Here is an 18,539-nt window from a genome sequence, read left to right on the forward strand (position 1 = left end):
CAAACTAGTAATTTAAACTATTTGACTCTAATTTTCACATAAAAGATACTTCATTCAATATTATGTTCACTATCTTGACAAATTTCATTTAGTTCTATAAAAAAAAAAATAGATTAGATAAATTAGAAAGGAAATATTAGTAAAATTACAAATAAATAATAACTTACCCAATTCACTTAATTGAACATCTAAGCATTCTGAAACTGTAAATTAAAATTATGATATTCATAGTATATAAATATCAACAAATGTAAAAATAAAATAATTATACTATAATAATAATAATTAGTAGAATACTTACTTGGATTTGTTGATGTTGATTGAGCAGTATAATTAGTATCTATTAAAAAAATAAAATAACATTAATAATGTAAAATGGACTATGATAAAGAAAATTAAATTTAATAATTACCTGAACTGAATTGAAAAGATGATAAATCTGAAGAATTTACTGGTTTTGGAAGATTTTTGAAATTTAAAAGTCTACTAGTATAAATTGCTTGTGGATGTGTTTTGAAGCTTTTGGATTTATCTTCATTTGATCTGTTTTTGAATTTTTCTTTTCTAATTTTATCACATTCTTTTATTTGAAAATATATTTCATTATTTTGACTATTGTCACAATTTTCATTAATTTCTTCACTATCTTCAATATCTTCATCATCACTATATTCAATATCTTTAATTTCATCATGCCATTTCCTTAATAGTTGATACAATTCTTTTGTGGTTGGTCTATTTTTTATTTCAGCATTCCAACATTTTATTATTAAATCTGCAAATAATTTTGGTATGTCTGTAGAAATTGTTGGTCTAAGTCCTTTACAAATTTTAATAGCTAAAAAATCATCATGAGGAATATCATTAAAAGGAATTTCTTCAGAAAGAAATTCGTTCATTATTATTCCAAATGAGTAAATATCTGCTGCTTTTGTATATTGGTATCCACGTAAAATTTCTGGTGCCATATATGGTAATACTCCATAAATTCCTTCTTCTTTAACTTTTTGCTTATTTGCTGATTGACACATTCCTAAATCACTTATAAATGAATAAATACCATCAATTAATATATTACCTGAATGAAAATCTTTGTGAACTTTTTCAGCATTATGAATATCTAAAAGTCCACTTGCAATTTGTTGTAATTGATGAATTTTTGATTTATAATTAATATAATTATTTGATTTATTTAAATAATTTCTCAAATTTCCATTTTCACAATAAAAAAAAACCATCATATACTCTTTATTATTTGGATCTTGAGTAATTCCATAACATTGAACAATATCAACAAGATAAATCTGAAGATGAGATTTAATCTAATTATCATCAAAAAGGAAAAATCTTATTAATAAATAAATGCAAAATAAAAATCTTTATATATAAGACAAAGTAAGTTTAAATTACCTCATTTAAAAAATCTGAACATATATTAGAAGAATTATTCAAACTTTTTAATGCATATTTATCAAACCCTTTGAATCTATCCCATTTTTGATTTTCAATATCCCAATAACCAACATGTCCTTCAGGCCATTCAGCTGAATAAATCTTACCAAAACCACCTTCTGCAATATAAGTAATATTTTGAAATTTTTCAAAAGGTACCCATTCAAGACAGTTTCTGAAATATACAGCATTAAGTTGTGATTGTTGTATAAATTCATCAATATCTTTATTTCCACTAGTCCAATTTTTAAAGTTATCTTTAAATCTTTTAGCATTACAAGGTTGACACCATTTATATCCTGTACCAGGTTCTTTACATTCTCCACATATTCCATATGCTTGTTTTCTTTTTTCTAAATCTTCTATATAAACTACACTTTCATCTACATTTTCTGGTTTAATAGTTGAATCAATAGTAGAAATTGTAACATGCAACTTTTAATAGACAAAAATTATTAATATTTTTAACTACAAAAATTCAATAAAATAATTATAATTATTAAAAATATTAAATTGCTATTACCTGATATTTACTATCATCAGTATCCTCCCATATATCGTTTGGCTTTTCATCCATATTAACTAATTTGAGTTGTGGATTATAATTTTAATTTTAGTTATATAAACAGATTATAACGTTACTCGAAAAAAATTCCAGAATTATTATAAACTAAAGAAAAAAATTAATTGAACGAAGTTCAAATAAATTGCGTACTTTTGTATTACTTATTTGTATTACTGTTTGTACTACTATTGTATACAAAAATTACTATTTTGTGACAAAGAAAATCCGTAAGCAGATGCTGATCATCATAAAAGAAAGAGAACTAATCTAACCCGAAATGGTTAAAATGATGAAATGATGGTTGCATAAGAGATCTACATTTTGTAAATACGAAGTATGCGAAGTAACATTTTTTTTTATCTGAACTTAATTTTTTTTGGTAATGTACATCTTTTTTCTATATTTTCAAAAAAAATAAAAATAGTACCAATCTTACTAATCTTTGATGAGACGTAAAAAATTAAGAACGAATAAAGTATAAAAATTATGCTCAAATAGTAAATGGCTCTTGTATTAACAAATCCATTTCTATAATAAAAAATATTAACAAATGTTTTTTAAAAAAAGACAATCTAATATTCTGAAATTATAAATCACATAATTTGTATTAATTGAATTAAACATTATCTGGAATATTTTTTTAGATAAGAATTGCTTATGATGGACCCCATTAATTTACAATATTCATATATATTCCTTACATTATCATAATTTGTAGTCTCATTTTATATGTCGTTTGTTTATTACGGTTTTACCGACACATAAAAAGATCGAATGTACGTCCAAGTCATCCAGAGAGTGTAAGAGAATAAGAGTATTACCAATTAATTAATATTTGTTAGATGTGACAGTTGCAAGATTATTTTACGCAGCTTTACATCTTAAGCAAGTAAATTATTTCTAATAAGTATATAGTTTGAATTTATATAACTTTTATCTTATAAATAAAGTACATACATGGATTTATTAACATTTTTTGTTTAAAGGTGAAAACTTCTATTTATTTTTTAGTTACTAACCATTAAATTTTCAAACTTTCAAAGAAAAGAAAACTTTACTAAATATTAACATTATTTTCATTAATTCTACAACTCTATAAAAAATAAATAATATTAGTATATATTGAACATCGATGTCATACTAGTTTGTCATTAAAACTGATAATAATTAACTATGAAGTATGAACAATACCGTACTTCTTGACTTAATTCTATAAATCTATATAATACATTAAATAATTTAAATTACATGTATTCGAAACTAATAATAATTAAGAGAAATATTCTAATGTTGAGCTGCAATATCAAAGTAAATATATAATAAAAATACTTGGATTTTCTATATGTAATAACAAATAATGTGTCGGACTGAAAGCTAAGTCATTTACTAAAATTACACATGCATCTTTTTGTATTTAAGTTCCCTGTGAATTTAAACTTTTTTTCTGAATTCTCTTGTTTATTAACGACACTTTTTGGTTTTTCTGAATTAACAAAATAATCAGAATAAACGAGACCGAATTCTTTATTATCGTCAAATCTAAATAGTAAAAAAAATATAATTAAATTATGGCAAATGCTAGTCGCCGCAAGCCACAATATTCCTGGAGCAATTATGATAGCTCTGTAAAAAAAAATTAGTGATAAAATAAGTGGCCAAAGATGGTACAACTAGAAACTTATGATGAAAAATTTGATTAGAGTCTATAATGGTGGTGGTATGGACGAGGTCATGAAGCATCTTGAATAAAAATTTTCTTCTTGCTTATAAGTTCAATCAGAAGACAAATTAAGGGGTAGTAGGATGCACATTTATCATGAAACTTAATTAGGCGAAAAAAATAATTTTTAATCAATATATTAATTCCACGAATTTTTTGCTATAGTTCCTTATATTTGTGTGAACGTTATTATGGAGCTTTAATGATTTTGGGTTTCATTAAGATACTGTAAATAAAAGCACTATAAAGTAAAGAATACTGCACTTTTATTTGTTATGTAAATGAATAAAGCTGGCTTCTTTATTAAGAAGTTTAATAATATTTTTATCAATTATTATTTATAATATTATTATTAAATATTTTCAATTACTAAATTAAATTAATGTTACTATTACCGTTTAATTATTTATTTTTTATTGCGCATAAAAAAATCTTTTACCTCACAAGGTCTTACACGTGACGCCAAGTTGCCTAAGTACGTTAAGATAGAATTTTTTATTAAATTCTCAGATCAAATTTTTAATACTTATTTTACAAATCGCACGTAATTTTTTTCCTTTAACCAATTTAATAAGTTTACTCTATTTTTTATTATTAGTGTATAACAATAAATTTTTATATAACAAGACACTATCATGGTAATTTCTCACATTACATTGTTTCTTTTGTTACAATAGTATAATATTATAATTCCGGAATAATCTTCATCTTATTTATAACTTGTAAACTGCATCGCATTATTATGATATAATTTATTAGAAATTTCGAGAGTCGAATAATTTGACAAATATATCCCTGATGTTAAGTCATTGTGAAATACTAATTTTTACGTTATTTTGAATCGGATATTTACGCATTATATTTCCACTTCGACTTTTTCCCCTCTCTTGATACGAATAATTTAACTTTATTTTTCTAAAATACGACAAAACAATTTTTTCGTTCATTTTCATAATTATTATAAAAAATTAAAAGCGTAAGAATGCAAGACACGCTATTTATCAGCGTTATTAGTGATGGGAATAGATGTCAAAATTATAAAATACTTTTCACTTTATGTATATCGTTAATTACCGTTCTTTTATTCTTCATAACTATAATAAAGGAACTCCGTAGTAATCTGAAATCTTTAACTTAATATGATTGTTACTTGAATAAATTAAAGAATATGATTATTTATGCTCTGTAATTACATTTAATGTTTCCATAATAAAGTATTAAGTGAAGATACTATTATATAACGACTATGTAACTGAATTCAATACAAGACGTTGCGAAACTTAAATTTTTTATTTATTTATTTTCTTTTTTTTATAAGAAACGTTATCTAATGTTTCTCTTTTTTTAACAGGCGTAATTCCAATTTCATTTCGGATGTACGTTATCGTTAATGACATTAAATACTTTAATTAATAAATAATATTATGGGATTATTTATCGTTGTTTCCATAGATTGAGTGTTACTTGTTTCAACAGATGCAATATTTTCTAGAAAAAAAATCTTTCAGTGTCTCAACTCTCAAGTTTCGAGAGCCTTGATATCATATAAAATAACTAGTACGATATTACTAAATTTATTATATAAACCTTTTTAAAAGATATGTATTAGTATATATATTATATTTTATTCCAAGCTGTAAATTGAATTAATTATTATAAAAATATTTTTATTTTGTGAAAGTGATGCTTATTACATATCTTTAATAAAAAGTTTTTTTCGTTTAAATTAAAAATAATTTTTTTTTCATTTGTAAAATTAAATAGTAATGCTTAATGTTTAATATAACAATCATCAAATTTTTTTATATTTAGAGCCCGTGAATAGCGACATATTTATATAATTCAATTCTTTATTTTCGTCAGTAAACTGGTTAATAATCAAATAAATTTAGCGCTGGAGAATTTTAGTAGATAAAATTCTTAAATTTATTATTTTTTTGTCCTTTAAGATCGTGAACATATATTCTATTAAACTTATTGTATTGGAAATAAATAAAAAAAAAATCTTTATGATAAATGAACCAATATTTTTCTGAAGTGACACTGCGGATACGATTATTAATCGAAGTCTTTGATAAATTTTAAAAAAAAAATTGAGATTTTTTTTTTATCAAATTTTTTTTTATCAAGATTCAAGATTTTATTTCCTTTATGAAATAAATCTTTATAACTGATTAATGATAGGAGAAATGATTCTGTAGTGATATTACGCTTAAAAAAGTTTTTTTAATTTGATGGTAGTTTTGTAGTTAAAAAAGATTCATATTACAAGTTTCCAGATCTAATCAATACATTAGAAAATTAGGAATAGATCGATGTAATAAATGTGATTCACGATCAATATACCCCTATAAATATTATCGCTGTTTTCAAATTAGTGGGACCCCCTGTATGTCACCCCCTAAGGAAATCGATTTTCAAAAATTTGTGAAAACCCAGAATTTTTCTGAATAACTATGTAGGAAAAGGTCAATTATTAGTGATTTCCAGAGGAAATCTTGCGAAATTTTCAATTATAAAGGTAGTTTGCTTATAAAAAAGTGTTTATGTTACACAAAGTTTTATCACTCACTTATAAGCAAACTATTTGAATAATTGAGAATTTCCTGAGATTTCCTCCAGAAATCACTAGCAATCGGACCTTTTCTACAAAGTTATTCAGAAAAATTCTGGGGTTTCCACATTTGCGAAAACTGATTTCCTTAGTGGGTGACATGCAGGGGGTCTCACTAATTTGAAAACAGCGATAATCATAATTAATTAACTATATTTTAATTTTTTTTTTTACTTTTTTTTACTTTTTTTAACTTTTTTTTAGAAAAAAAGATGTTTTTTTCATCAAGATTCAAGATTTTATGAGTCATTAGTTCCTTTATGAAACAATATAGTAAAATATATAAACAAATCTTGATCTTGTAATTTTATTATCATCGAAGTTCCCAATCTCTGCGATCTGCTACCGATCTAATACGTACTAATACGTAAGTACTTGATAAAATTCTGGCTCGGTCACATTATGTTTTAACCAGCGATTACTTTTGACGGTCGAAATCAATAATGACTTAGATTTACGGCAAAAAATGCCTGATTTGGTGAATACATAAAGTACTTGATAGATCCAAGACATCATTATTAATTAATTGATGATATTGGGAAATAGGTATTGATCGTACATTTTGATGAATTTCAGTTGGACTTTCATATATTGAATTATCAATTATTTCAATAGAGATATACTACAATGAAATTTTTTTATTCATTTTTTTATTCAACTATTTTTTTTATATTCTTAGTTTTATTTTCGTCTCCCTGATAAATTATACAAAATCAAAAAAATCAATATACTGTACAAAGATTTTGAAAAAGATTTTAATAAATGGTTTAAAACAGTTTTAAAAAAAAATGGTAAGTCGAAACTGATCTATGCAATCCGCAGTACCGGTGTATTACATTATAAATCTGGAAAAAATCCCTGATGCCCTTAGCTTATGACACTTTACTGGACTTGGACATTTAAGTTAGTTATTTTTTTTAGGAACGCTTCTAACGTTCTTTCATTTTTTTTCTTTAGGCTGCACTTGGACGCATCTTGGATACCTGGATTTGTAAGTGTAAGCGAAGAAAGAGGTACTTTTTCTTGTTTCTAACGTCTCTTCAATTTTTTTTTCTCTAGAACGCCCCCTGGGCCGCTGGCGTGAATTTCAGTGAGTATTTGAGGTCTATTTATCTAAAAGTGAGTATGTTTGAGGATGGGGAGAATTTTTTTTGTAGGTCCCTCCTTTGGATTTTAAATATAATTTTGGTATGTATTTATAAAAACGCGCGTGTGCTTTCTTTATTTAAGAAAGTTACTAACATTCTTTCAATTCTTTGTAAACTGTAGGTGCATCTCTAATTTTAAATATGGAGTAAGTTATGTATTAGAAGATGTGGATGGTTTTGTTTTTATTTATTCAAGTATATTTACTAAACAATAATTTTATGTAGGTTGGTGGGTATGTAATATTTAGAGAAGGGTTAATTTTTTTTATTATTCTTTAACTATAGTATGTCTTTAAATGTCAGATACATATTTTATAACTTTAAATATAAATTTTCACGGTAATGAAAAAGTTGTCTAATGCCACTTAAACTAAAGTCTACAATATATTTCATGAGTACATCCAAATGAAATTATAACTTTCTTTGTAATTATTATACTGTATGATAAAGTCTAATCTATACTATATCTAAGAAGTTCTTCATCAAGTAATATTTAATAATGAAAAAAAAAGGGTTTAACTCAAATAATATGAACTATACAACTAATGTAAATATATTTACAATTTAAAAAAGGGTTTAACGAACTAAATGTAAATATATTTTTATTAATTTAAAAACGGTTTATTGTATATAAAAATGTAATTATATTAAGATTACATATTAACTACATAATTGCTAAGAACTTTTATAAGATAAGTTCGCGCAAATGTGGCACTAGAAGTACCAAGACTATCTAAGCCTAATTCCGTTTTAATTTTATCATGATACAATATTTCCAAGGATTCGTGTCTTGGTTCATCATCAGGAGACTTTTTAATAGTTACCAAATATGACGTAAAAAAGGTATGCTCCTCTCTTGACACGTAAAATTCCATTTGTTTAAGAAAGTTGATAAAAATTTCACCTTTAACTGACTTTTTATTATCTTGAATCATTTGTTGAGCGGGAATTTCACAATTTTCTAATAATTTGCATGCTTCTTCTACGTTTCTATCTTGAAATTTTATGACTATAGCGTAGATATTAGAGACATCAATCTTGGGAAGAAAACCCAATGTGCCAAACCCACCGATTCCACGCCCTACCGTATGCCTGTTTCGAAATCGAAATACCGTGCTGTTATCGTCGTCATAATGTTTGTAAAGGATCATATTCCCTTCCCGAAAGCTATCGCAAAACACATTGATATTATTAATATGATTCATTTTAAAAATTATTTAAAGGTAGTTTTGGTGACTATTAATTATAGGAGAATTCTTTTTAAAAAAAACATATTTCAATTTTTATTTTGAATTTGCTAGGAGATTCAATCCTTTTATAATTTTTTTATTAAGTTTTTTATTTGTTTCACACTTTTTTTTGGAATTCGATCTAACATTATAATTTAGACGTTGCTTTCTTAAGAATACCAAAATCGAATTCCCAGTGCTCATCCATATATAATTGGCTCTAGATCGGCTTAAATTTGGATCATTTTTTGCATAAATTTGAGCTAATTTCGAGCCAATGAGCCCGTTTGGTATAAATTTATACAAAAACTATTTACTGGGATTCTGCATTTCAAAGTTTAAACTATAAAAAAAAAAATGAATAGTATTCGGGATCTTATTCCGAAGGCAAAAATATATATATATATTTAATAAACACGTTTTAGTATTAGGCTTGTTGTACGATCAACATTTCTAATTTGTCGGCAGCTGAGCTCACCATATTTGGTTGGTTTCCCAGTAAATAGTTTTTGTATAAATTTATATCAAACGGGCTCATTGGCTCGAAATTAGCTCAAATTTATGCAATAAATAATCCAAATTTAAGCCAATCTAGAGCCAATTATATATGGATGAGCCCATTTGGTACAAATTTATACAAAAACTATTTACTGGGTATTTACGGAATTGTATTCCCCGGTGTATTGTATATAAACTATTTTCACATTAATTATTACACAAAAAATCAGTTTTTCTTTTGGTTATTTTTTCCCTACCCGTAATCAACCGATGTATAATGTATTACCGCATGAAGATTGAAAGATCATCCTTCACCTTTAAAAATATACATACAATTAATTATATGAAATCAAGTGCAGATATCACGTAAATCACGTGAATTTCTGATAAAACATTTCAATTATCGTATGTTCTAGCAGCCATATTTAAATGAGAAGGTCCAGTAGAGGTTCCAGTTCACTGTAGACATAATATTTTTTCTAATTATACCTTTACAATTGTTTAATAGTTACTCGGCACAAAGTGCCAAGTAACTGTGATATTTTGAGCGTAGCGCAATTTTACTGATCATGTTCTTATTTGCAAATACATGTAGTAATATAACATTTTTGAAAGGAATTCAACTAAGATTTTTTCTGATATTCTAAAGATAAATATCATTTGGTAAAGTTAAACGCTCCAAGATTATCTTGTTATATTTATTTTAAAAGTATTTTATTAGAAAAAATTTCGTTTATAAAAAAACAAATTTTATGTTTATTTTAGTGAAAGAAAAAAATTATCCACAAATTTATTTTATTACTTAAAAAAAATTATTCACGGAAAAAAATTTGTGCAATTTAAATTATGTTTGTGTTATAAAATTATAATTAAAACGTCAGTAAATTATTTGAGATGTACTAAGTGAAAAGGAAGTACCGGCAATTACAAAGAAACATTACCAATGGTGTTAGTGGATCACGTATTTTATTGCGACGATTGAGAAATTTACCAGAGAAGTTTAGCAGTTACATTGGCCTCATCAATTGCGTACACGACTACTACACGTGTTTTACCACGCAACTGAGTCTGTTTTATAACAAAGTTCAATGAGGAATATTTGGCATTGCCAGAGCAGCTGATTTAATAGATTATTTATCAAATAATGCGAAGAATTATTTCCGTATTCGTGAATTTAAGTTTAAGGGAATTCAAATACTTTTTAATATTTCTTGACTACCATTAATTTGTGCAAGAAGATAATCACAGTGGTGTAATACCGATTTGGACACGATTAGTTTTATACCATCACACTTTAATTTCGAAAGTCGCCTGTAAGAAGTTACTGAATATTAAGGTGATCACCACCTGACTTGATCGAATCGTGCAAAATTAATTACCAAAATTGCAACAAAAATCGTAAAAATGTACTATCGAAATCGTATCAAATTTATAAACAAATCATAAATAAATAGTAAAGCATTCTTAAATATTTAAGTTATTGTTCTTTTTGAAATTGTAAAGTTTTAGTAAATATATTAGACAGTATTGAAAAAAATGCATATAACTAAAACTAAATACACTGTAACTAACTTCTAATAGATAAATATTTATCGTTTGTAAATTGTAACTTACAATACTTACTGATAATCTAGTGTTATTCCACTAATATAAAAACTTCACCCAATTGAAAATAAATGCCATCACTAAATAAGACAAGGACTGGAAAAATCAACAACGGGTCAATTGTGGAATTGCTTGAACTTGCCCATTTTCAACCTCCATGAAGTATCCGATGTACTTCGTTCAATGTTCAAGGTCAAATCATGGAAGATATCATGTAAGAAAAATAGATCAACTTCGGTCCTCTATTTACCAATTTGCATGGAGATTTGCTTAACATTTATCAAGTGAAGTCAGGTGGGTTTTCTAGTCCTCTCAACAAAAAAAAAGTAGGATCAAAGAGCCAAGGCTCAAAGATCCGTTCGGTATTCCTAAGTCAAAGCTGGATTCGTACAAAATATAAATAAACATAATAAAAAAAGTCCCCACATATCCAAAGATTACGTCACTTAGGGGAAAAAAAGAAACATTGAAACATTAATATGACATTTCATTAAAGAAACAAATTCAAAGAAAATTCCATTACCCACCAAAATCTACGTCCAAATATCTGGTCATAAACTCATGAGGTAGAAATTGTTGATCTTCGGTAGAATCAGCTTGTAGAGTTGGATGTGATTTCTTTTAATATGTTCTTTATTAAACTTGAGTTTGATCCTTAATAAATATAATACTAATATAATATCATTTACCATGACACCTTAAAGGAAAGAGTTGGAAAGTAAGATGTTTCATTAAAAGAAATAAATCAAAAAAATATTCTGGTACCCACCAAATCCACACGTTAGAGGTCTGCAAACGGGACCCGGAACCCGGAAACCCTAACCCGGCCCGGACCCGGATCCGGGTTTGGGCCGGTGTAACACCTGAGCCCATAGAGAATTATGTTTGCCACCTCAGGTATTAACAAAATGACTCTTTATTAATAATATAAATAAATACAATAATATGCTTGGTTTAATAACATTAAATAACAAAATAAATAACTCATAACAAAATTCGTCTAATTTTCTCTCCTTCCCAAAAGTTGATCTTCACGCCCTTTTATGTTTGTTTTTTGTGTAACTAAATTCATAATTTCGATTCATGGATTTAAATTATTAAAGTATTTCCATTGTTTTAAAGTATTTCCATTATCTTAATTTTGTATCCATTTGATCATCATAAACTCCTAAATTATGATTTATAATATTAACGTAGTGATCAACAAATTAATCACTTGACACCTCAGATCACTTGATTTCATTCAGTTTAGTATCTTTCGGATCTTCATTTATCCTTAAATCCCGTGACTAATAGTTTAAGGTCATCACGGACCAATTACCTTAATCCATGTGATTATTAGTTTAACGACTTCTCGGTCCGATTAAAATAAAAATAAAAATAAGTTAAAATTTTATACACTAAGACTAAATGTAATACTGCGCCTCACAATTAATAAATTTACTAGATATACTACGGCATTACAACTATCCCCCGCATAAAAATTTAATGCCCACATTAAATTTATTCTAAGAATCGAACTCGTGTCTCGAAGTGGTAGGTGCGAATTATACCACTAAATCAAACATGCATTGTCACTTGACTCAGCTGCGTTTTAAATATTCCTTTTTGCTGCGTCCACATCTGCGGTTTATCATGTGTTCGTTAAGTCTACGGTTTTCCTGTACCGGATTTCACTTCGGTCTTTCTTAGGAAATTTTCATTAGTTTTTCCTATTTTCAAAAATTATTTTTATGTCATGTGATTTTATTTCACATGATTATAAATTATCTTTATTTTTCTAAGTCCATTGATGATAGTTATCATTTACTCATCGGTGTATGGTAAGTCTTTAATAATTCTCCATTTACAGGTATCTTCTTGATGACACCTTTAATATTTTTAATTCTATAAGCTCCATTCGGTAGTATTTCATGAATGTAAAATGGTCCCAACCATTTTGATTCTAATTTTCCTGATAGTTGTTGTGCTTTGGCTTTATCATAGAGTAGTATTTTATCTCCAATTCCAAAGGTGTGTTCTTTGGTTATTTTTCTGTCATGATACTCTTTTTGTTTTGTTTGAGATTTCAGTATTTGTTCTTTGGCTTCATGTCGGATTTTTGGTAGTTCTTCTAATAATCCAACTATTCTATCACTTAGGTTAATTTCTTTGATATTTTCATCCATTATTGTCCGTACATTTCTTCCGTATGTTAAATAAAATGGTCGAATTCTTGTTGAACTATGCTTTTTATTTCGGTAAGCAAATAATATGGGTGCTATCCTTTGATCCCAATCATCTTTGGTTGATAATTTTGCTAATGCTTGACCTAATGTTCGGTTGAATCTTTCAACAAGTCCGTTTGTCTCTGGATGATAACTTGTAGAAAAATTCCATTTAATTTTGAATTTTTCCATTAATTCCTTAATCATTTCATTATTGAAATGACTTCCTCTATCACTCAATATTTTCATTGGACATCCATGTCTACAAATGATGTCTTCATAAATAAATTTTGATACTTCTTTGGCAGTTGCTTCTTTTACTGCTTTGGCTTCTGGCCATTTTGTAAAATAATCCATTGCTACTATGATGTATTTATTACCATTTGTTGTTGTGTTCAATGGTCCAACAAAGTCAATCCCGATTTGATACCATGGTTCTACTACTTTAATTGGGTGTAATTCATTTTTCCCTTGTGGTTTTCCTCTTCTTTGACATTCATCACATGTCCTTACATATCTTTCAACATCATTCAGCATATTTTCCCAATAATATTTATCTTTTAAATTATCATAAGTACTTTTGATTCCCATATGTGCCGATAATTCATGACTGTGAGCTAAATATAGTGCTCCCATCTTTTCAAAGTCTTCTATTATTCTGATGTTTTTACCATTTTTCTCAATATGCTTTTTACCATCAGTTACTCTGATGTTATCCTTAATCTCAACATTTTTAACCTCTATTGGTGGTTTATCTCCATCTAATTCTATTACTTTATTATATACTCTTTCCCAATCTGTGTCATTATTCGATATTTTAATATTAGCATATTTTTCTCCTTCGTAAATATCTTGACATTCTTTGAATGATTTCACCATCTCCATATATCTTTCTTCATCTAATAATGGATATGATGTTTTATGTCCTTGATCCTTTTTCGAATATTCTCTACCTTTGTAATTTTTCCAACATTTTTCATTTTCTAAAAATATCACTATTGATTCATCAATTATCCTTTTGTTCCTAAATACTTCCTTTTCTAATAGGTGGTTCTCATATCTTGTTATGTATCCTTTGTCGAATGATGGTGTTTGTTGATAAAAGTACTCACTATAGGGACTTTTATCTAATATTAACCAATCCTCATTATCATGTTCTTCCATTCTCCTGTTGATTTGTTCGACAACTTCCTTCCTGAATTCCCATTCTATACCTTTCTTTGGTATTTTATACTTATCATTGTCCTCTCTTCTCCTTTTAAAGGTGTTAAACCTCACACTTTGTCCTACTTTTTCAAATTCTTTTATAAGTTTATTTACAATGAATGTTTTTCCAGTACCATCAACTCCACATATGATTATTATTTTAGGTCCCATTTTTACATAATTCTGATAATTTTAGCTTGTTTACTTTACTTAATATCACCTCTATTTGTAATATTTCCTCTTGAGTTTCCAATATTAAGTCGTCGGGCTGGTAGTGTGTCTCGCTAGCGCTCACCCCACCTCGGCCATGGCCTCGCAGTACCTACATCCCCCCTCCGTGGGGGTAGGACTCCCCAAGATCCGTTACTATCCGTTACTACATCTGTTACTAAAAATATACTAAAAAACAGATAAAATAAGGGAAAAGAGAGGAAAATACGATAGAATCGGAAGGGAGTAACAGATGTAACAGATGTAACAGATATTTCAGAAAGTTAGGAGAGGACACCCCCTCAGAAAAAAGTTTTGATTTTACCCCCCCAGATCTGTTACATTCGTTACGATCCGTTACTCTTTCAGGATTCCGTTCGTTTTCTCATTGGAGGCAATGAGATAGCAAACCAAGTTAACAGGTAGGTTAATAGCCCCTAGAAGGACTGTAGAGCCGTAGAGATATAACCGGGTAGGAGCGCGGATCTTTGGAAAAAATACATTCGGCAATTGAAGATTAGGTAACTATAAGTAACATACAATGATAAACTTACACGCCGCCACTTCTCTTGCCGAAGACCTCGGGCTTGATCTTGTAGACATCTATGGAATCCGTAAATGGATCCAAATGCAGGCTTCGCCCCTCAACGACCCAGACATAGTGAGAGAGATGGTCAGAAACCTTCCGATCAAAGAATTCGGAAAACATCTCAAGATAAACAGACTCTGGTATAACGGTTGTAAAGCCGAGTTGTGGAAGCGATATAAAGAAGCTGAGGAGGTATACAAACAGGCAGTAGACTACTACAGAGAGGCCATTGACAATTTCAATGAAGCCGATCAGAAAAAATACACTAGGTTCGCAGGAATGGTGGCAGTAGAAAGAGCTCTCCTCAGATGTGGCTTTATAACGCAAGAGTCCGACTGGGAGAAATGGACTCAAATAACGTACAACATCCAATTGCTTAAGGAAGGCCACACTCTTGATGACTCGGACGATGAATCAGATGATGGAGAGGTATCTCTCGATGACTCGGATGATGAGGAATACTTTTAGAAGGCGGTACTAATCCGTCTTCCTCTTTTTTGCTTCCTTAAGGCATTTATCAATACACTGTTTACACGCGTCATCAGCCTCTAAAATTTTTTGCCCAAGTTTTTTGCATTGCCGATTATACACCGTTTGATGTCTTTTAGCCGCGGTTTCTTTTTTCTTCTCCTTGGTTTTCTTTTTGATAACCCAGTCTATCCCAGTAAAAGTATTCTTATGCATACCACAAACTGTGCAATCACCATGCAGCCGGTAACGCCCATTTGTGGTCATATCTTGTATTTCACTAGAAGTCTCGGTTTCCTTCTTACACTTTAGGCAGTAAAATCGTGTCATCTTAAGATTTGAAGTCCGAAATCTTTCCTTTAATTTGTCGTAATATGTCGCATTTAGAGAATTATTACAAATACTACAATCTCTCCGGAGTACCAGCACGAATTCTAAAAGGTGAGGAGCACTACAACCTATACAAAAAGCCCCTAAAGGAAAAGTCATCAGAGCGTCCACGAGTAGTTGTATGGAAACCAAATGCGACGCATCAGGCAGATCTCGCAGAGATGCCAGTCGACCCCAAAGGATTCCACTATTTCCTCGTAGTGGTGGAAATCGCGGGTAAACGAGTCGACGCAGAACCCCTAAAGGATAAAACTGCAAATAAGGTTCTCAATGGATTCGTTAAAATCTACAGAAGAAATCACATTAAGCCACCAACACATCGAATAGAGACAGACTCCGGATCAGAATTCACCAATGATCAGGTACGTGATTTTTTCCTGAACAGCCTAGGGGTGATGATGAGGTTTGGAGAGCCGGGAAGACACAAACAGCAATCATACGCTGAACGAGCTATCCAAGCTATTCAAGAACCTCTCCTAAAACGAATGGTGGCACAGGAGTTGAAGACCGGGGTGACATCTGTAGAATGGTCAGAAGATTTCCGTGATGTAGTTAATAAAATAGATAAACTCTGGCAAAGAAATCCCCCAGACATTCCGACTGGGTCACCCAAAGTGTCAAAAAAGACGGAACTTCTTTCTGAAGGAATGCGTGTCCGAGTCAAGTTAGATGAACCTATTTCAGTACTCGGGAATAAACTCCATGGAAAATTTCGTACAGGTGACATAAGATGGAATCCCAATATCCGTGTCATCAAAAAAATGATCCTCTCACCCGAACAGCCTCCTACGTATCTTCTTGATGGACCACACGGGCGTCTAGGTGTATCCAGATGTGCGTACACCCGAAAAGAGTTGCAAATTGTTCCAGAAAATGAACATCCCCCACCTGGCTCCGTGATAAGAGGGCAACCCGAAAGATTTGTACCTGAGCGGATACTCCGGCATCGCATCAGGAAGGGTCAAGACCAGTATCTAGTCAAGTGGGAACGATACCCAGATACCGAAGCCACTTGGGAACCTGCTGACCGGTTGGAGGAGGATGTCCCTGCCTTAATCCGCAAGTTTTGGGAATAAAAAATAAATATTCCCTATTTTTTGTCTCCTCGATTCACGTCAGAAACTATCGGGATAAAAACATTCTTCTCATTACAAGTAAGGGCGATATGTTCACGTGATTCATGGACATCATAATTGTAACGTTTCAGACACGTCCGGCTCAATCCAATCTCCCTATGCTTGTAATCGCTTAAAACCGCGAGATTCTCAGTGATTACACAATCAGGGGTTAGTTTGATTGACACACCTTTTACCATGCCGAATGTCCTACCAGATCCTGGAGCACCGGATATGTTATGTGTAATACTCTTGTCGATATCCAACCCTAATTCTTCAGCAGCTTCTCTCTGAATAAAAGACGCGTTAGCACAAGTGTCTGCTAAACACTGAATTGCTATCCCATTGACCTTCCCATCCAGCGCTAAAAGATCTTTAGTATTCTCCAAACGAGCTATGTCAATATCCATCGGGTCATCTTCCCTGATATCCTCCTTACGGTCTTCTTGTTTTTCCTCAACTAGGTCTTCCGGAATCTCCGTACTTTTACGAGCAGACTTTAATTCTTCCCGAAGAATCTCGCGGAGTAATTTTCTAAAATCTGCAGACCTTAATAAACTTAATGAATCATTTTTGGTGACGGCTTTTATAAGTGTGGGCTTACTACTAGTAACCTTCACAGGAATCTTAATAGGAGTTATTTTAACCGATTTTTTTGGAACAGATTTAAGAAGTTTCGAGATACTTACACCCTTATCCGAGTTTACTTTTTTTTTGTACTTCGAACCGCACAAATCCGAAAACCACCTTCCTCATCGGGAACAATTTTCAAGTCATCAAAACTCACAGTATCAATGTCCATAGCATCATCATTAAGATCGAGGTTTCTCATTGCTCGGGCTAATTCCAGATCATCGCGTCTATCTTTAGCCTTCTGAAGTCTCTTTGGAAATCTTTTAGACGTCTCATATCCCATAATAAGATCAATAACATGTTGATCATCCTCACTAGTCCATTCAGGAACATCAGGGTCACCAGGGTCATCACCAAAATCATGATCTACATAACCATCATCCCAATCAGGATCCTGATGATCCTGAACGACACGTCTCTGTGGTTTTGGTCGAACAGGTTTAATCTGTTGTCTATAGACCGGTGGTTTACGAACTGGCTTAGATGCTTGTAATTGTTTAAATTGTGCCTGGAAATTCTTGGTAAGTTCCTCGGCTTGTGCCTTGAGCAATTCTTGTAATCGTTCTTGAGTAATAACGTCTGTCGACCTTTGTATTACAGCACCTTCGTGTGGAGTCACGGGATGAGTATAGCCAGCCAATTCCTCTTTTTTAGCCTTTTCAATACCCTGACGCCTTTGTAATCCATAGAACATTTCGCCCTTTCGTCGTTCAAGATCACTCAATCTATCGATTAATGTATTAAGAGGCGCCGCCCCGATTCTGGAAGCTTCAATAACGTTTTCCGGCAAAAGTCCTCTATAGAACTGGTCAGTAACCATGATTTGATTATATCCTACAATACCCCCAGCCCTCTCAACTCGCTTATAGTAAGATCGAACAGGTTCACCT

At 30.3% G+C, this 18,539-nt stretch overlaps 3 protein-coding genes across 3 annotated transcripts; 1 reads left to right on the forward strand and 2 right to left on the reverse strand.

The window, feature by feature from the left end:
* Window positions 1-50: 50 nt before the first annotated feature.
* OCT59_004773 (uncharacterized protein) lies at window positions 51-2,029 on the reverse strand (the record flags this gene model as incomplete). The annotated part of the gene is made up of 7 exons (XM_066137925.1): window positions 51-94; window positions 168-203; window positions 302-340; window positions 413-1,322; window positions 1,411-1,571; window positions 1,758-1,887; window positions 1,976-2,029. The coding sequence occupies 7 exons, from the start codon at window positions 2,027-2,029 to the stop codon at window positions 51-53; spliced, it is 1,374 nt and encodes a 457-aa protein (XP_065997119.1).
* Window positions 2,030-8,152: 6,123 nt separating this feature from the next.
* Window positions 8,153-8,704, reverse strand: OCT59_004774 (uncharacterized protein; the record flags this gene model as incomplete). Its single annotated transcript, XM_025329683.2, has 1 exon — window positions 8,153-8,704. One exon carries the CDS (start codon window positions 8,702-8,704, stop codon window positions 8,153-8,155), a length of 552 nt encoding a protein of 183 aa, XP_025165004.1.
* Window positions 8,705-14,995: 6,291 nt separating this feature from the next.
* Window positions 14,996-15,511, forward strand: OCT59_004775 (uncharacterized protein; the record flags this gene model as incomplete). The annotated part of the gene is made up of 1 exon (XM_066137926.1): window positions 14,996-15,511. The coding sequence occupies one exon, from the start codon at window positions 14,996-14,998 to the stop codon at window positions 15,509-15,511; it is 516 nt and encodes a 171-aa protein (XP_065997120.1).
* Window positions 15,512-18,539: the final 3,028 nt, after the last annotated feature.

The sequence above is a fragment of the Rhizophagus irregularis genome, chromosome 13 (genome assembly GCF_026210795.1).
Source record: "Rhizophagus irregularis chromosome 13, complete sequence".
Lineage (NCBI taxonomy): Eukaryota > Fungi > Glomeromycota > Glomeromycetes > Glomerales > Glomeraceae > Rhizophagus > Rhizophagus irregularis.